The 21,085-nt window shown below is 39.1% G+C and overlaps 1 protein-coding gene across 1 annotated transcript in view; it reads right to left on the bottom strand.

Moving 5' to 3' along the window:
* Positions 1-21,085, bottom strand: part of LOC149162543 (uncharacterized) — a 55,164-nt gene that overhangs the window by 19,195 nt on the left and 14,884 nt on the right. Inside the window, exons 2-3 of the mRNA XM_089435216.1 lie at positions 12,712-12,957; positions 12,059-12,265 (exon numbers count right to left, since the gene is read on the bottom strand). Of these exons, the coding sequence (XP_089291342.1) occupies positions 12,059-12,265; positions 12,712-12,957 (453 nt within the window). The remainder of the gene's footprint in view (positions 1-12,058; positions 12,266-12,711; positions 12,958-21,085) is intronic.

Here is a 21,085-nt window from a genome sequence, read left to right as displayed (position 1 = left end):
GAAGGCATCTCTTCTTTGTTTCTGAGCTTTGACGCTTTCCCCTTTTCCTTAGATGTTTCCTGTTCATTGCTTCATATTGTTTCCTGTTCTTCATTCCTGCAGATCACGCAAAGGAAAAGAGTAACGATAATAAATATTGATATGAAAGCTCTAACCTCTATGAATGTATGAAATAATGCCACCCATTATGAACTGACTCTTTGAAAATCACAAAACTGTCCTTCATTAATACTTTAGCGTATGATCATTAATTTCTTTTAAGGCGCGTGCCCAATTTTGGTTTACGGACAACTTTTCTTGAATGCTGAGCCGAGGAAAATTTGCGATGGGTGATTTCTGCGACTCGCATCGCAGCATCGCGTTGATTGCAGATCGCAGATCACAGATCACAGATTGCAGATCGCAACATTGCAGATCGCAGATCGCAGATCGCAACATCGCAGATCGCAGATCGCAACATCGCAGCATCGCGTTTATCGCAGATCACAGATCGCAGATCGTGACGAGTCATTAAGTCATTGTGTGCTGCTTATGTGATAATGCGATATGCGACGTCGCATATCGCATGTTGGAGATTTCTTAAGATCTTCATTTAAGAGCGCTTCTTAATGTGTGCGATGCGATGAATTTCGCGTCGGTTCTTCACAGTTTTTTATTTATGCTCATAAAGGAATGTTTTATCCTCTTCTCGCGATGCGACATATTTTTAAGGAGTATAATACAAAAAGCTTTATAAAATGTTTTTGAATTTTTTATTGAGGGTCCCCATTTGCTTAGTGTTATTGCTAATACTAAACAAAGAGGGGGGTTGTTGGTGGCCACAACAATGGCGATTCACTTGGAAGAACCAGTTATCTCTGCTTTTCTATTGAATTTTTTCAAACTTCCAAAACAGAAAAATTTTCAGAAATCTAAATTTTGTTATGGACAAATAGAGTACATTATGCCTTATCCTATCAATGATATTTTGTTTCAACCTCTTTCTATTCTAATTGTTTGCTTCCTCAGGGTTGTCCTTGTACTTACATCAGCCACTACTTGGTCTTTTTAAAGATAAAATAAAGTTTTCTCTGTGTGCCGGCTTTAAAATATGCTCATTTGTCGTAGGTAGAGCCTCTGCTGCCAGCAGGTGTCCATAGCCTCGACAGGGTTACCTGTTACCCAGCAATGATCCTTTATCCTGTTTAAGGCTATCTACAACCTTCAGAGAAAAATCCATATTGACACTTTTTCCTTTTTTATCCTTAAAGAACAATGTCTTGGTTTGGTAGCCAAATTATGACACAGTCATTCACTTGATTTATACTTTTGCTGAACAAGCTGGCTCGTGATGAGACCCCTTGTCTTTTGATTGCAACAATCTTGAGTCGTTGCCCTGTTTTGATGGACAGTATTTTGGCAAAGTCAGCAAGTTATAATATCTGTGATCATGATAAGCCGGCTCGTGATGAGACCTCTTATTCTTTGAGATATATTGTTTCTTGGATTGTTCCTCTGAATGCTGCGATTTTCTTTAACAGGGAGGAAGTCATTGTTTTCCTTAAGAAAGCTCTGGACGACAATAATAGAGTTTGAAAACAACAGTTTTACAAAGAATCCTTATTTTGCTATTGATACCTTTCATTGTGCTGATATAAAACAGTTTCTTCGCTAAAGGTTGCTTTCATCGTTGAAAGATTTGCTTTAAGTCTTTGAGATGGTCGCTTCGCTTCTTGGAGTACACCGTTATATCATCCAAATAAATTACTACAGATCTATTGACTAAACCCTTGAATGCGATGTCCATGGCTCTCTGAAATGTAGCGCCAGCATTAATCAAACCAAATGGCATCTTCCGATATGCGTATGTGCCCCATTTAGTTCTGAATGTAGTTTTCAACTGATCATCAGGATGCACCAGCACTTGATTATATCCTGAAAATCCATCCAAGAAAGACATCAGTTCTGAGCCTGCTACTGCCTGTAATATCTGTTCCATAGGTGGGAGAGGAAAATTGTCTTTTTGACAGGCTTTGTTAAGATTCCGAAAATCGATACAGATTCTAATATCTCCGTTTTTCTTTCTAACGGGTACCATATTGGAGACCCATTTGGAATGTCTGACGGGGAAAATTATTTTGGCTTTTAATAACTTATTCAGCTCAGTCTTTATCTGATTTTCTAAATTGGGGTGGATCTTTCTCAGTTTTTGTTGGACAGGTTTCTTGTTGTCAATCATAGGAATAGTATGTTGAATGATAGAAGTGTCGTATGTCTTCAGCTCATCGTAATTCCAGGCAAAAAAAAATTTATACTGTCTCAAAAGACGAATATACGCTAGTTTTTCTTCAGGGGCTAGGCCGAGGCCTAGGTTAACGTTTTGTGGTTTATCATCGGTTCCTAGGTTTACCAATTCGTAGTTCAGAGTTGAACTGCAGAGCTTTGAATTGGTAGACCTTTTATACCGACTTTTCAAATCGTATAAGTCTTCTAACTTAACCACCGATTTAGTTATAGCATTATCAGTGCCATTTTGTTGTATTTGTCGATCGTGATGGTCTTCGTCAATTATTTGATTGGAGTAGGATCCTTCAGAAGTGAGAAAATTTACGATATCAGGATCTTCATTGAATACTCTCCAATTTGTAATGTTGTCAGGGATGGACGGTCTAAAGATTAATTCTATTGAGAATCTATCTGGACTAAAATCTTCGGAAGGAATAAGTTTAGAGGCTACGTTAGCCAAAAGGTCTGCACTTGCGTTTTGGAGTCTCGGGATTGACGAAATATTGAATGCTATGAAATGCTCAGTCAGATCTTGTACTAAAGATTGATAGTGTTTTAAATGACCTGATAGGCAATGTATAGTGTTACGTACCTGTTTGACAACAATCTCAGAGTCTCCGAAGACTTGAAGATACTTGACGTTCAACCCGATTGCTTTGTATAGGCCTTGCACCAAGGCTTCATATTCTGTTGTATTGTTTGTGCAATCGAATTCGAGTCTGCATGTGAGCATGGTTTTATCTCCTTCTGGACTAATCAGAACGCATCCTGCTCCTGCTCCTTCGTTAGATTTAGAGCCATCAAAATATAATTTCCAAAACAAAGATGTATTTACAGGTTTATCTACAAAATTAACACACTTTGAATTATCAGTTTGGGAAAATTTTTTGACTTGGGACAAAACTGAATTTTCTAAGTAAGGTGATGTATGAGCATTGAAATTGCCGAGAAAAGAATCTACCGAGTAGTTGCCTATGATACTGCTGTTATACGCTACTGCTTCATTTTCTCCCTCTAATTCTGTTACTACGTATTTCTGGTGTAACTCTCGTTCAACTTTTATTTGATTGGGTTTACCATTGTAGGGTAACCACATGTGCGACTAGTCGGTTGAAAAGTATCCATGGAGTTTCTCAGACCAATCCCTGCTAAGAATTAAGCCATAGAATTATGGGATATCAGCCACTAGAATGTCAATTACTTGACATACCTTCGGGTTGGATGACAATCTTATGGTTACTTGATTAAGTTCACCAATCACTTCGACTTGAGATTGATCAAGCTGAACTATGCGCACTGCGGATTTTTGTGGTTGAAAATTTAACTTGGCACATATTGATCTGGGTAAAATATTCGTTGAAGCACCAGAATCCACCAAACAATTGTGCACATTTTTATTGAAAATTTCATAAGTGAGAAGAAAAGGGGGAGTGTGAGATCTTGATCTTCCTCCAATCAAGGCGATATCATTTGGATCAATCTTATTGATCGCGTTAGTTGGAGGTCTTCCCATGCTGTGGGAAGCTACAGCTGTAGGCAAAGATGTAATAGGCACGACATGTAATTCTTTCATCATTATCTTCTGTTGATGTTTCAATTTGCTCAATTCGTAAAGGGTAATATTAGCCCTAGTATTTTTCATATCATCAATAATATTGTACTCCATTTCATCCGACACTATGAGTGTTTTTGGTGGAGTTGTTTGATCTGCTTGGACTGGGCTAGATTGAGTCGCTTTAGCAGTCGTTTTCTTTGTTGCGACTTTATCTTTTGTTGCAGAGCTTGCGCTCTTCTGCTTAGGGGTAGTTTGGGGAGGATCTAGTTGATTTTTGCTTCGTGTACTAACTGGAAATGCTTCTTGATCCTCTTCTTGTGGGAGGATGAAATCCCACATTCCTTGTAATTCCACAACTTCTTCATCATCAGTCTGCCCTTCAGTGGCACTTTCTTCTTCTTCCTCTTCCTCGGATTCGACATTTGAAATAGCATTGGGTGGTTTTACATCCATTGAAGGGCCTCTTTTAAAAGCTCTATAGGGATTTTTGGAAGAAGTTTCTGCTGCTTGTTTCTTTATGTCAATCATCTCATTAGAAATGGTCTTTAATACTTTCTGCAATCCTTCCAAATCGAAAGGGTCTTTTGTTTGTTTCTTCTTGGAGTCTTCCTTGAAGGTGACTTTTTTAGACTTGCGTTCCTCTATCGCGGATCTCTTTTCTAGGGCTATTACGCGTTTCTCTACTGCTATCACCTTTGTCAAGTTTTCAACTAAGGTTGTTTTATTTGCCCTATCCACAAAGATTACTAAGTTTGATGGTAAGGCAGTAATATACCATTCACATCGTACTTCTTCACTGGGTTGGGAAGCAGTGGGAATTTTGTTGAGAATTTTATTGAACCGTAAATTGAAATCTTTGATGGGTTCTCTAGCTTCGGCTTTAAGATTGGATAGGTCATTGATTAACGTTGCCGTTGATCTGTCATCACCAAACTTGGTAAGGAATTGATTCTGGAAGATATCCCAACTTGTAATAGACCCAGAGGGTAATGAAAAATACCATGACCCGGCCGTTCCTTGCATTGTATAGGGAAAAAGCCGAACAACAACATCTTCGTTAGTAACTCCGTTGAGATTGATGGAAAGCATGAAATTGTTTATATGTTCTTCTGCTAGCATGCCTGCTTCTGGATTGAATTTGGGCAGCCATTTCTCAGGATGGGCCGGTATTGGACTCAAGGGCGCAGGCATTAAAACTGCCCCAGGGTTGTTCCATGGAGATTGGGCCATCGTTGAGCTGCTAATAGAGGAAAGTGCAGAAGATGATCCTTGTAGCTGGGAAGATGAAGATACTATGATCGTAGATGATTGAAGAAGAGGAGTTGTGGGAGTTCTGGTAGATGGATGGATGATGGTTTGGAATGAAGGTGTGGGCGGTTGACTTCGCGGTGAGGTACTTGAAATGGATGATGTAGATGAAAGAGTCTCACTGTCAGACTCTTGCGATGATTTCCTTGCTCTTTTCCTGGTGGGGAGAGGCAATTCAGTTGGCTGGATGCCAAATTTTTCACTCTTTAATCTGGTCAGGGGATGAGCAGGATTGTACTGCGAAGTCACGCTGCTTTTAGATTTATCAGACCTCTGAGTAGAAATGGAAAATCCCTGAAGTTTGTGAATCAGAGTTTGAACTTCAGGAGATTCAATGGTAAATTGGTCTGAAATATTAGGGTGTGTAGCAACGATTGATACTTGAGCGACTTCTGACTCTGGATTTAAACGTACTGGGGAAGTCGGGGGAGTTGATGAGGGTGATTTACTCTCAGAATGGTATTTAGATTTTGATTTAGGTGCCATTCATAGTTCAGGCCCTCCTTCTAGCGCCAAATATGTTAAGGCCCCGAAAATCGGGTCGACAACAAGGGGGATACCTGCCCGGTCCGGACCTTGGTTGGCAGCTCCTTATCCGTTTGGTATAGCGGGTCTGACTGGGGATAATGGGACCAGTTTCCCAATCTAAGGGTGTGTGTGTGTGTGCAGAGTTGGATATTGCTGATCTAAGAATACTTAAAGCTAATTTAATTCAAACTTTTAAACTAACTCTATGCTATTGTAATCTAATGAAAAACAGCACATCTAATCTATGCTAACCCGGGGTGTATTTCTTCTATTATGCGATCTAAAGAGATTTCAAACAATAACTAGTAATAAAGATCATTCAGCTATCATAAGAATGGAAATCAATTAAGATGAACCACTTTGCATAAGAAGTTAGGCAAAATAGTTGTGAACAGCATATCGCATAATAAGTTATTCATATATTAGACATAAATAAATGGCTCCACCGTACAAAAGTGCCAAATGGTAACTCACACATTCATGCAATAACATATAAACAACTAAAAACTGTATATTACTTTAAGAGTATAAGCAGAAATGGCCAAGAGATAAAAGTACCATTTATGACTGGTCCTACTCATAAGCTTCAAGCAACAATGATCTATCTCTCCTTGCTCTAATATCTACCAAGAGTACAGAAGTGCAACATCAGTGGCAGACATCAAAATGCAAACATTAATAAACCTTGATCCATCCATTCATCAAAACCCCCTCCGAGGGTGCAAAAGTGCATGTTCTGAGGAAAAGTTTTTGACAAATTTCTGGACCCTTCTCTAAATGCATGAGAAGGGTTTAAATACTGCTAACTAAATAACTTAATTACATAAATTTAGGATACGGTTTAAATGACCGCCCTTTTTCTACAACAAAATTATTTCTAAAAATTGAATGTAATTCCTAACTATTTCTGCATTTGCTCCTTAATGTTGCGAGCATTCAACATTTGCTTGGGAAGAGTCGACTGGTTGCCTTCTGCTTTTGTTTGAGTTACGCAAATAGAAAAGGCAAGCTTTGGCACCATTTTTAGTAAACTGGAAGATATTTTTGGGAATCTTCCTCTGACTGGGTGGATTTACTGAGCGTATACTTGCTAATAACCCAGATTTCCCTCAAATTACTTCTGCTTTTGCTATCTCGGTTTCTGGACTCATGGATGACTAAGCAAGTTAGGGACTTCACTTTCTGAGCAATTTTCTAATCGCGCATCGAAAACTGCCTCTGTTCTTTGATTCGGGCCTTTCTGGTGCGTTTTCCGCCTTTAGCGCCTTTTTGCTTCACCGGGTAGGAGTTTCAGGATTTTTCGTGAACATGCTGCTTTTGTGAGCTTTTTGACCCTGAGTGTTGAATCGCTTATTGGTATCAGCATCTGTTCAGTAATACTCTGGAGTCTACGTTTTCTGCTGCATGCGATATTCGTTTATGAAGGCATCTCTTCTTTGTTTCTGAGCTTTGACGCTTTCCCCTTTTCCTTAGATGTTTCTTGTTCATTGCTTCATATTGTTTCCTGTTCTTCATTCCTGCAGATCACGCAAAGGAAAAGAGTAACGATAATAAATATTGATATGAAAGCTCTAACCTCTATGAATGTATGAAATAATGCCACCCATTGTGAACTGACTCTTTGAAAAACACAAAACTGTCCTTCATTAATACTTTGGCGTACGATCATTAATTTATTTTAAGGCGCGCGCCCAATTTTGGTTTACAGACAGCTTTTCTTGAATGCTGAGCCGAGGAAAATTTGCGATGGGTGATTTCTGCAACTCGCATCGCAGCATCACGTTGATTGCAGATCGCAGATCGCAACATCGTAGATCGCAACATCGTAGCATCGCGTTTATCGCAGATCGCAGATCGCAGATCGTGACGAGTCATTAAGTCATTGTGTGATGCTTATGCGATAATGCGATATGCGACGTCGCATATCGGCTGTCGGAGATTTCTTAAGATCTTCATTTAAGAGCGCTTCTTAATGTGTGTGATGCGATGAATTTCGCGTCGCTTCTTCGCAGTTTTTTATTTATGCTCATAAAGGAACGTTTTACCCTCTTCTCGCGATGTGACATATTTTTAAGGAGTATAATACAAAAAGCTTTATAAAATGTTTTTGAATTTTTTATTGAGGGTCCCCATTTGCTTAGTGTTATTGCTAATACTAAACAAAGAGGGGGGTTGTTGGTGGCCACAACACCTTCTTCATCGACGCAGTAGGTACAGGTACAACCGTTGCACAAAGGGAAGGAAAAGGTGCAAGAGGAGGACCTTGATGATGAGGAGGAAAGAGACTTTGATCTAGCAGAACATGATGAGTTTGAGCAGCCTAACATTGAGACCATTGGTTTAGAAGCTCAAGAGAGGGAAACCATAAAGGACATCATCATATAGGAAAAGGAAGCTCAGGTACAAGTTTTGATGGACAACCTAGAGAGGGCCAAGTATGTCATCACATACTTAGAGCAGGAAAACAAACAATTGAGAGACAAACAAGTCTTCATGGAGCTAAAAATGCTCAAAGCAAAGAGGCAAAGTGGCAAAGAAGCACAAGTCACTTTGATCCCTCTTGAGCAAGAAATTGAAAAGGACAGGGAGACTTGGCTTGACAGAGTAAATCTACACCTTGAAAAGCTGTTAAAGAAGGCCAACAGGGACAACCAGATGCTTAGAAACATGGTTTATCACTACAAGACCCACAATAAGATTCACAACTTAAGAATCAAGAAGCTGAAAGCTAGGTTAAGGCAGGCCTTGAATGGCAAGAAAGAGGAGGATAGACTTAGAATGTTGGCTGAGGCTTCCTTGGCTCATCAAAGCACATGATGGTGGTGCTTCACACAAATTGTGGGGAAGTTTTGGCCAAATTTTGTCATTTGCAAATTTTGAATTTTAATACACAGGAAAACTACCCAGAAACATAGCACCACTGGCACTGCGCTTTTCCTAGGGGCATCCAATGGAGGAATGGCTTAAATTTTTGGATTTAGGGAAGTGAGGACATGTACCCTAGAAATTTTCAGAATTTTTGGAGCAAAATTAGTCCACCAAAAGGTCCAAAAACACTCCAAAACTAACCTTTCTGACACTTTTGGGACACACAGAAGCAGCCTTGGAAGAATTAAGCTTTGAGGGGTCAAATGAGCTCCAAATGCAGAAATTCTAGGTGTTCCATAAAATGGACTTGCAGACCTTTCCAATGAGCTATCATGGGCTCAATTTGGATGCTGAGAAGGTCTCCAAAAGGGGCTTGAAAGTGGTGCTATGCGTTGAGACAGTGGCATTGCGTGTAGGGCAAATTTTTGCTCAAGATGCCTATTTTTCCAGTTTTTCACTATGATTGTGGATTTTCTCTCATGAAGGATATTTTACCAATGTAAATTATGATTTGGAATGTAATTATGGTAGGTAAATAGTGATAGAGGGTAGATTCATTGGATTAAAGGTTGTTTTGAGGGAAATGAATCAATTTCCCCTCTTTTAGAGGCAAGTTGTTAGGTGGCCTGGAAACCAGTTCCTTTTTTAGAGTTTGTTGAAACAGCTCCTCTTCTCATGGATTCGACCCCTGAGGCTAGGATAAGTGGTTTTTATGCCTATATCATGTGCTTTCTTAGTCATTTGTAAAGTTTTGACTCACTTGGATGCTCAAAGCTTGATTGTACATCATTGTCAGTAGTTTGGCAAGGAGATTAATAAGATTTGCAGCAATTTTTTTGGGATCCCTGTGGTATGGAGTTTTAGCACAATTTCTTCTTTTGTAATCATTTTTTTACATGTTTTATGTATGCCATCATCCATTTCATTGCTTCTTATTGAATGTTATCAACTTTGATAGGTAGAATCCATTGTAACAGTGCTCTGCCTTGGGAAATCATTCAATATTCCATGTTTTCTATTGTTTGAGAAGGATCCATGATTGTCACATGCCCTCTTCAGTTCCTCATCAGTCTTAAACACCTCACACCATTAAGCCTAAAGCGCTAAAGCCTATGCCTACCTTGCCCCATAGAACACCCTGCATTTTTGACCTAATTTCCTAGACCTAAACTTCCCAGCTCCATCTGATGCAGCGAAACATCAACAAAACCCAATCAAAACTCTCGTGCTACTATACCTAGCCTAAAATCCTTACCTGATGTAGTCATTTCGACTGAGATTCTAAAGGAGAGATCCCTCACCCGGCCTTGTATTGATAGGTACAAGGCTAATCTTGGTTTGTGGTTACCTTGGAAGTTGCCTCCCTTCAGCCTGAGGTAAATCTAGGTGATAACAGATTATACATTCGATAAATATAAATCAATAGAAAAATAATAAATCAACTAATCCCAGTTGGAAGTTTTTCTCTTCATCTCTTCCTTCAAGTACCAATCCTTGGGAATAGCTCCCAAACTATAGTGTTGACGGGCCAAGATGAACTGTCAATAGTTATAGGGTCTCCCAATTAGACCTCACACTATTTATGATAGGTGTCCCATGTAGTTTGTGGGCCCAACATTAAAAATATATACTTCACATGTTAATAAAAATGTAACCTTCACATGTATTTGACATATAACTATGTGTAGTGTTTAGCCTCCTTCGTAGCATAGTTTTAATATGTTATTACGTGGTATTTTAAATGGTTTTATTTCATTCTCTTTGATATATAATTCTCATGCAGCATATAAAAATTACTCTTGCAAATTTACATGCGATAACATAGTTTAGTATTGCATCATATCATAACCTTTTTATTGGTCTTCAGTGCTTTAGTATTTTCCTTTCACAACACTTTTTTGCAGGGTTTAATATTATACCATCACATGTGTCACATTCATAGTTTCCGTTACTCTGCTAAATGCTCCTATATCATAATCCTTGTGCATATTGACATGGAATAATTGCAACATTTTGATATAGTATTCATGGAAGCAATTAAATACCTTATCACAACAATTAAATGAAGTCATCACATGCCTTTTGATGAAGTCTTGATTGCATTGTTATAACCTTTACATCGTGTGTTATATATTTTCTTTTCAAAAGCTTCACAATATGTTGAAGATAATAAGCTTAATAGAGTTAAGTGATTCAGATCCGGGGTGGCAGTTGATACCAAACTTAATCTAGTCTAAATCCCCTTAAACAGGACCTGAATTCTTAATAGTGATCTTCTGACTTGATTTCGTTATCAGACTTGAAACGAATTGGAATCAAAACATTCGCTAATGTGCTTTTTGTCTCTTTATCATTACTTAGTGCATGTTCATGAACATAATCGCGGAAATGAAAAAAGCATAATAAAACATGAGACAAGAGATAAATCACATATGAAAAGAGACCACTGAATTGATAATGATGTTCAACAAGTGTGGGATACGTCTCCGAGCTCACGTACTCCATGAATCATTTCATTTAGTTTTTAAAAATATTGTCCTTTGAAAAGGGTTGAATTCCCACATAATTAGTGGCAAAAGAATTCCCACAAGTGGCAATATCGAAGAGATTCTCTCATACAAAAGTAAAGAACAAAGAGATGATCTCCCTTCAATGGGTCAATCTCTCACAAGCATGTGGAGCAAAATGGACTCTCTCAAAGATAGTGGCAGAGGTTCTCCCTGAATATACTACTCAGACTCAAATTACATCATCATCATCAAACACTTCTTAGAATCCTGATACTTTTGACTGTAAACATGACTACTTTCTGACGATGTTTTAAAATGGGCTTTAGTTCAACATTTCACTCTCTCGGTTTGTGTGCAAAACTCAAACAATGAATTCTCAACAATAATTCAGATCTTGTTTCTTTGTTGAAACATAAAATGATCACGAGAAGCTGTAATATAAATTCATCCTATTGCAATTTATGAAAGAGGGAAAAAAACCATAAATGCATGAAACTTACATTAGGTTTCATGCCAAGTAACTCGACTAGATATTAAAAAATCAACACACACAACATCAACATGTCTGTCTCATCATTCAACAACTTTTGACTGTAAACTTGAACCTGTTCTCAGTGCAACTCTACCTCGGAAATCATGCTAAAGTATTAATGATGCATGTGGGATTCAAACATCATCCTTTAGATTTGTTGCTCAAAACTCAACAAACATAGCACCAACAAGTTTGTCTACCTCAGTATACCGAGCAAGTGTGGGTTTTACTACAAAAATATTCTTTATCTCATGCTGGATGAACCTCATGTTGCTGATAGCTTCGAAAAAAACTCTCCCTGTCATAACACCTTTAATGTGGGAAGACTTGGAAGTATCCCTTGCAATGCATTGAAGCTTCTTCTTATAATCTTCCCTAGTCATCAGTTACAAATAAAGAAGGCAAACCCTTCTTATTTAATGCTTTTATTCTAGTGAAAAATATGTTGACTCCTATTTCCAAACTGTGGCATTTTTTTGTAAGCTGCACAACCAAGTTCTTCTTTGTCAGAACTTTCTTCACTTCTAATATTGTTTCTTTCTTATCATATATTCCCAAATCATCCAGCTCATATTTGTTTTTGGAATCGAGAAACTTGATGATGTTGTTGGCTGTGGCAGGCATATCTCCCAACTCATTCTTAATAGTGGAAATGGCCTGATTGGCTTTCTCAATCAACTCTTTCTGTTCAAATATAATCTGGATACATGGCCAGATTTCATCCATTGCTTCAATAATATTGTTCCATATAATTTCTTTAACTTGGTCCAGTGCGTGGCCAATAGAGGACTTAGTTGTTGATTTCCTCTATACTTTATCTGGTTTTGAGCTCTCTGTAGCTCTGCTGCATGGAAAGTTTCAGTCTTTGCCTTCTGGTCTTGCAGAAAATTGACTTCAGCCTGCAATATTTTAATTTCTTCTATTTGGAGAGACATATTCTCCACTGTACTTGCCAAATAATTTGCAGCATTCCCTATGTTTGTTGTAGAATATGTAGCAGTAGGAATTGTTGTAAGAGGCACTACTTGAAAAGGGACAATAGACATCCTGGAAGCTTGATCCTTTTCTTTGATTATTTTTTCCATTTCTGTTTCCATTTGTTTCAACTGTGCACTCTGCTCCATGATGAGTGTCATCATGTCTGCCTTCTGTGACTCTGTTTCTTTGATGTCTTTGGCCAGAGGATCTTTTGTGGCTGGTAATTTTAACTGTTTTCTCAATGTTGCTATGTCAGTGTTCTTCTTTCTTACAAGTTCTTTTGCAGGATTGATATTTGCAGGATCATATCCTACTTTTACTACCAAGTCCTCCAAAGCTTTGATCCTTCTGTCTTTATCCAGTGAAGAGACTTTCTCCAACTTTGATTGTGACTGGAGATTAGCTAAAGTGACCTACAATTTAGACAAACTCATAGTAGTGTTAGTGAGAGTAGATGAAATCATTTGCCCAGTCTGCTTGTGCATCTACATTTGGTCAATGGGATGTATGTCTTTCACATCAAATTCAAATGAAGTCTTCTTGTAATCTAATTTTGCCTTGGGTTGTGGGATCTGTGCTTGGAGGAAGGCCATTTGCATTTTTCCTTTCTCTAAATCAATGGATGACAGCAGTCTTCTTTGAGAAATGGAAGCCTGCTTCTAGAACTGATTATATGTGTTGATCTTCAAGGCCTCATTTCTCACTTTAATCTCCTTGAAAATGTAAAATATACTCTTTCCTATATCCCTTATAGTGGATGTGCTAGTTTGCATAACCTGATGGTGATCCTGTGAAGTTCTCAAAGTAGTAGGACAAAGTGTAGTTTGATCACCTACTAGTGAGGAAACAAGTAGCTCTTTGGTGGTGATGATGTTCTCTTGATCTGAATCCTCTCTTAGACTTAGTTTGGAATTGAGCTTGGTCTTCTTCCTGTACATGATTTTGAAGCCTTCACTAGAAATCTCAGTCACTGAAGGTGACTCCTCTTCTCTGATCCTTTTTCATGTTTTTTCCTGTGTGACAGGAGTCTGTACTGTTGAAGTTAACACCATCTGCTCCTCTTCCTCTTGTAGAGTTTTCTCAGTCCATTCTAGATGGTTTTTATATTTTTCAATCTCTCATCTGAATGTATGAAAATAGGTAGCAGATTTGTTCTCTACCCTTAACTTGGAGATCACCCCTAATGGATCATATGACCATGTGAAACTGAGACTGAAATGCATTTCTTTTATCAATTTGTCTACTTCTTCCCCTCCTGCACTTCTCATGCAAATGAAAGGCCCTATTTTTGTTTTGATTTTGAATTGAGATTTCTTCTTGGCAGCTACAAAATGAATCTCATCCATATTGAGCATTTGCCTAATGTATTCTAAGGCAAAAATCCTCATTGGGAGGAATTTTGGCAGTTTGTAAGGGGCAAGTTCACACCCAAATATCCTTAGCTCTGTGTAATTCTGATAAAGGTACCAATCCCCTGTCTGGACTTGGTATGATAACTGCAAAATTTTCCTGATTTGTTCACTAATTCTTGGCTCTAAAGTGCTGCTTAGGAGACTGAGTGCTGGATGTACAAACACTTCTATGAATATTTGTATGAATACTCTTTTTGCTCCTTTATTACCAGTGTAGTCCAGAAGATGACTGATTGTTGATTTCCCTCTTCATTCAAATTTTGTAAGGCAAGCTTGAGGTTGTCTCCCTGAAAATACAAAAGCATGTATACTAACACAGAAGCATATTTGAATACTTCCTCAGTTTGGAATTTAACAAATTGTTCATGGATGGAATCTGCAAGAAATTGGCTGAAGTTGAACAAGATGTAAGGCTTGGAATCTGTAGACAAAATAGAAAGGAAGCCTATAATAGCCTCATCTACCCACTGATCTGACTAATAAACAAGGAGGTAGAATATGACTGTGATGATTTTCGTGGCTCTCTCAGGGAAAATGGAGGATGGATAGTGTTATCACTCAGGTTGTTCCCTAAAGTTGTAGGAAAGGGAATACGGCCGAGGTAACCACAGACCAATCTTTTAGATACAGATTCTAGCCAATCTGCATCTAGAGAGGGTTCTCTCTTGATGATTTAGCTATGTTTGAGGTATATTAGGCTAGTTATGAAGTGCAAGGGTTTTGTTTAGAATTTGGTTGGAAGGATGGGGACTCAATAGAAAAGTGAGGTAAAGCTGAAACATTTCAGTCCATTGGGCATGATGGAGTCAAAGAAGGATGGCTTCCTGGGTTAGGTTTCTTATCAGAGGATTTATCATAGAGCAAGGTACTCAAATATGGAAGAATTTATAGGCAGGAGTCAGATGGAATGGAGTCAATGGGTGAAGGGTAATTAAGAATCCTTCATCACGTTGATAGAGGGAAAATGGATGATTATTGCTAAGGAGCAACTAAGGATTCCTTAACTAATATTCAAGATGAAAGAACTAGGGGAAAACTGGAGCAATTAAGAATTCACTGTTCATGCTGATTCTGAAGAAAACATTAATAATAACAGAGACTGAACACAGAGTGCAAACAAGCAAATTCTGAGTTATTCTTTTTCTCTATTATTTAGATCATGAAACATATATGATATAGTAAACATAGAAAACTATAAGACACAAGTTATAAGGGACTTATTGATCCATAAAATGATTCAAGAATTCTGCAACGTGGTCCTTAGCATCAAATCTTCATCCAGTGAGCTAGACAAAATGGTTCCAATAGCCTTTTTATTTCCAAAAATTGTTCAGTTTTACAGTCAAGACTATGAACATCCACCACCAACCAACCCCAAATACTTCGTCTGGGGGGGTTTTATACAAAAATGTCAAGATATCATACAAAATATCTGATAGAAAGAATATCTGCTAACAATTAATGCTTCTTTTACATAGATAGAGACAGACAGTCTCGAAAACAGGGAGATAATAAATTGATGCAATAAATTCATGTTGCGTTGGTTGATCTGTCTTTATGAGATGTACTGGAGGTAGGTGTCGCAGGTTGGTTCCCAGCTATCTTCCATTGATCCTTTGTGCTGGTTATCCTGCCTTGGCCAGACACCCTTTAACGCTGATGTGATGCCCTTTGACCCGCAGGACCATGATTTATTTTTGTTCTCCATATTATGGCAGATGGTGCACAATTTTGCATTGACCAAAGATAAATTTACAGGATCTCTTACATGCTTTGCCACCATTCTGGTCCTGGTATTTTATGTCTCTGTAGCTTCCTTAAAGTCTCTTCAGTCTCTATGTACCTGAAGAAATTAGGTGGGATGGTGAACAAATGCTTCACCTCATGCTCTATGTAGAATAGATTTTCCAGGGGGACTAGCCAGATGGAAGCGCATTTTCTCCTGAAGTGCTTGAAGATGCATTAGCTTGATTAGCAACATATGTATTTAATTTATGTACATAGTCCTTGTGCTTCATCAGACGATCATTATTTCCCAAAGGACTTGGCAAACCTTTTTGATGCAGGACTGTAAATTTTTCTGTGAAAGAATCAATTTCTACCTGCATGTCCTGGCATCTTCTGTCCAAGTTTTGCATTAGAGTTCTCATGGTTAGAACTCTCTTGATGTCCAGAATGGTACCTGTTCTGTCTCTGATATCTAGTGCTTCCAGTTCTTCACTGGTCTTGGTATTCAAAAAATGTATTAGCCTGTTAGCTTGCTCAGGCATCTATCCCAATAAGGCTCTTGTTTTCTGAATTTCCACTTGGGCCACTCTTATCAAATCAATCTATTCATAAATGGTTTGAATAGATCTCCATACATCACTAAGGGATTGAGTGATGTTGGTCCACAAAATTCCTCTGATTTCTGCCAGAGGCTTATGTAGAGAGAGATCCTTTTCCAAGGCTCTTACCTTGTTTTCCAATGCTTTGACTTCCCTTGTTTTCTCTGCCACATTCATCTTGGATTTATCATAGCTCTGCTCAACCTTTGCCAATTTTTCTTTGACTTGTTTTAGCTCTGATACTTGGAGTTTCAACTCCTCCATGGCTTTTATTAATTGCTCTGTGGTCATAGTAGTGCTGCTGCCTGTTGCTGTTGCTGAGGTACCTGTGGTGATTTTTGTTGTTGATGCCGGGACAGTGGGAGGCACTGTTGTTATAACTGTGGAAGGGGAAGTTGTGACTATTGGAGCTACTTCAGGTGGCTGGGAGGTCGACTCTCCCTGCTTTTCTTGTAGTGCTTTCTCCAATGCCTGCTCTGTCTCACTCAATCTCTTGTTCAACCTCATGAGCAGGTCCATCATGTCCTCTTCGGACTTTTGCTGTACAACATCTGCTGTTTGTGGATGCATAGAAGGAGGCATTTTGAGCTATTTTCTGAGGGCAGCAATGTCCTCTTCCTTTTTCCTCATTAGTGCTTTTATGCCTTTGGCATCTTTGGGATCATGTCCCAGTTCAATGATAATATCTTCCAAGGATTTTATCCTGTTGTCCTTTGCTAGAGAAGAAGCTTTCTCTAAGTCCAACTGAGCAGAGGTATTATTTAAGGAATTTTGCAATTTATGAGCCAACATTGCTTTATCAGCTAGCGTGGAATACACCATCTCTCTGGTCTGTTTGTGCAGCTCAATCTGGTCTATTGGATGAATGTCTTTGGACAAAACTTCTAGATTTGTCCTGATATAATCAGCTGTCGATTGTGGTTGTTGCACCTTGGGCTTGAAGTAACTCATGATCATTTTCCCTTCTTTAATGTCATATGCTGAGATTAATCTTTGCTGTTTTGTGGGGGCCATCTTAAGATATTGGTTATAAATTTGTAGCCTCAATGGATCATTTTAGTCTTTATGTCTGTGAATGTTCTTTTGATATCAGAGGTCTGCTTACTTGGTGGCCTAGTGGATGAAACTTCCACACTATGCTACCTTTCTAGCTCTTGCCTGTGTGAGCTGGTTGATGTGTCTATCACTGGGGAGGTCTGTGGGCTGGTTGCCCTCTCACCTCTTAGGCTTTCTATTGTTTCTTCAATGATTTCCTCTTCAGATAGAGGATTCAGTCTTTGCCTTTTTGCACCTGGCTGTTCTGCAGGTCCACTGATGGGTGTGGCTTCTTCTCTATCTCTTTTCTTGCCCTTTTCCTCATTTAGAGGAGTCTGTAACGCTGGTATCTCTGGTGCTTTAGTTTGTACTGGAGGAATTTGCTCCTGCTGGTCAGTCATTGCTCGTTGCTCTGTGTCTACTACTTCCTTGCCCTTTGAAGACCCTGTAGCTGGGGCACTGATTTCCTGTACAGGTTGCTGTGAAGTTCCAGCAGAGGAAGTACCTACTCTGGTTTGCTAAGGTAGCTTGAAAGATACCTGTCCAAAAGAGTCCAGGTCAAGGGTCTTTTCTAAATCTTTCATAGCTTGTTCCATCTTTTCTTGCTGAGTAAGTTCTTCTATTAATGTACCCTCTACCCACTCATCCTGATTAGCATATTGTTCTACCTCAGGGATCCTATGATGTATGTAAGTTGACAGTCAGTTTCTTACTTTTCTGTCATTTATAAAGCTATTTGGGTCATATGGCACCCACCAGAAGCTTTTCTTCAATTTAAGGTCTTCCCCTAATATCTTATCAGCATCTTCCCATGCTTCCCTCTTGTTAATGATAAAAGGGCCTAACTGGTTTCTTATTCTCAGCTGAGCCTTTTTCTTTACATTGCAAAAGTGAGTTAAATCTACATTGATAAGTTGCTTGAAATACTCCAGTGCAAATAGTCTCATGGGCACATATTTGGGCAGCTTATAAGGGCACAGTTCACAGCCATATATCCTAATTTCAGTGTGATCCTGGTAGAAGTACTAGTCACCTATCCTGTAGTTTTTGGAGAGTTGTAAAATCTTCTTTATGTCACCAGAGAGCCTAGGAGGAGGAGCTCCTATCAATAGAGTGGAGGCAGGATGTACAAACCCGTCAATGAATTCACAGTAGGTATAAGGGGATTCACCAACCTTGTGGAAGACTGAGGTCCAAAAGATTACAGACCTCCTCTCTCCTTTGGAATCCAATTTCCTGATGGGAAACAAAAAACTGTCTGGGTGATAATATAACAACAGATGGTATATGAAAGTTGTGTATTTAAACACTCCTTCTCTTTCCAAATTCATAAATTGAGCATGGATTTTGTCAGCAATGAAAGAGGCATAGTCATACTTAATAGCAGGGGGTTGTCCTGGAGTAAAGGTGGATAATAGAACCAGGACAATCTCATCCACATATTCACTGGACCTAAATCCCAAGATCACTGATATCATGTCAAGAATAATTCTTCCAGTCTCATTGAACCAGACATATAAATAAGGAGGTGGGCCTTGGGGCTGGCAATCTGGTTTCATGAATAACCTAGCAATCCGGGTTATTTCTGCACTGGACAGTTGAGAGCCTTGCTCAAGCAAAAATCCCATGGAAAGAGGAGCAAGAGGCTGAACTGGATGGAAGTGTAGCATCTCATTGATAGATTCAGCAGTTATGTAAAAGAGAACAGTTTGTGATGGGGTCATAATTACTTTACTGACAAGGTCATAATTGGCACAACAGTGGCGAATAATATCTGGGAACACATTTACTGAGGGAATGTAATACCTGGGGAGACTGGATTCCCATATTCCATAGATATCAGAGTTGTTCAGATGACTATTTCTGATTAGGCAAAATAATGAAGGAGATTTTGGCAACGAGATGGGTCTTTTATTTGGAAATCTTTGTCGGCCAAGGGTAGTTGATTCTGGTCTTTATGAGGTGCATTGAGGGGCATTACATTAAGGGCCATAGGGGCTTCCATGTTCAGTTCTCTGTGTTTATAAACCAGAGGTCAAGTTTCTGTGGAAAAAAGAGCAAAAGAGTAGTTCTGGATGCCTTGGGATAGCAATTATGGACTGCTTCAGTTTGAATTTGGCTCTTATAGGTATAATTTACAGAGGAAAACCGAAAATACAGGTTTGGGAGGTGAGACGGGGTAAATAACTGTATCTTGGAGGCAAACGAGTGTAATTTGCAGGTTGACTGATGAGTTGCGAAGCAGGATGCTGAAATTTGTTTGGTCGGGTGGTGGACTGGACACTTCTGCAGTTGCTTGGACGTAGTTTACATGCAACAGTCTCACGAAACAAACGAATGAAAATGGACGAAAATGACAATTTTACGAGTTTTTAACAAAAATTGGCTTCGTGGGGCTTTTGGCGCTTTTCGGTCGGATGACATCATCGGGGTGTGACATTTTGTTGTGACGCGGGGGTACGGATGCTGATGTGGCAGTGACATCAGCAGGAGGGCGATAAGTGGTATTGGCCTGCACCGCTTATGAGCTAAGGTGGTTTCGAGAGGAGGGGCCGCGAGCATGGTGGGAGAGCGCCACGTGTCCCAGGTACGGCGGTAATACCACCGGCTCCCCGGAAGTTAACGGTCGGGCAGAAGGGGGAGCGCGATATGATTGTGAGCCATCCGATGCATGGGCCCAGATCTAATGGTTGGCAGAGGTCTGAGGTGGCTCAGGGTTACGGCGCGGGGCCCAATATAATAAACGTTGATTTAAATATATCGGGGGTAGTTTGATTGGCTACGGGATGTTTAAACTGTTAATTAACCAGATGTTAATTAATCTTTGAATATTTGTGCGCGGGGAGGGTTTAGTAAGGTTATTAATTAACCTGGGTGGTTAATTAATCCCGAGGTCGCGCTGATAGGGTTATTCACAAGGTTTCGGATAAACCTTGAATCCCCTGTAAACATTGACATATGGCTATAATTTAGCCGGTGGTGGGGATAATAAAATCTTGGGGTTTTTCTTTTATATACATAATACGGGCAGGGGGAACAAATTATGTGGGAATTATATAATAAAGTTACAGTTAGTATGAAAAATTGATATGAAAATAAGCGCTAAGTTATAATGTTTAACAACTTAGGCTTAACAGGAAAACAGGGATTTTTACACAAGAAATGTGGTTTCTTTTTCTAAAGCAAGAATGTTATTTTACTCAGGCTTTTTCATGAAATGGGGTGATTTAGGAGTATTGAGCAGATCTCAATATCCTTGGGGGGGTTAATAAGTGATTTTGGGAGAAGTGTGAGGGGAAGTTAGTCATGCCTCACTTGATTTGTAGCCAAACAATTGCCATTGTACTTATGATAACAATAAGATGAACCTCTTGAGAAACAAAGATTAATCATAAGCATGCTTCTGCAACACCAAAACTGCCTACCCAGCCTATTATACCTAACATTTTTTCTTCCTTTTCCTTTGGGTGCATTTAAACTAGCAAACCCTCATTGCAACCCTATCTAGATCTGCCCTTATCACATCCAACGACTCAGGTTTAACAATTGAGCTCCTTTGCTTCTCTACCTAACTACTTATCTACCAAGATTGAACAGTTTGAACAAATTTATCCCCTATCTCTAAAGCAGGAAATTCAAAGATGAGCTGGCCAAGATTAAGCTGTTTGGTCATTCATCAACTGTGGCAAGAGTTAACCAACTGCACATAATGAGATTCTTTGCAAAAAATAGAATAGTAGTGGCATTTTGGACTAGCACACTTTCCT

Source organism: Pinus tabuliformis, chromosome 5_2, assembly GCF_031772625.1.
Source record: "Pinus tabuliformis cultivar Carrire ecotype Pingquan chromosome 5_2, CPIR1, whole genome shotgun sequence".
Taxonomy (NCBI): Eukaryota; Viridiplantae; Streptophyta; class Pinopsida; order Pinales; family Pinaceae; genus Pinus; species Pinus tabuliformis.
Note: the sequence above shows the minus strand (reverse complement) of the source record. Positions and strands in the feature narration are given on the sequence as shown.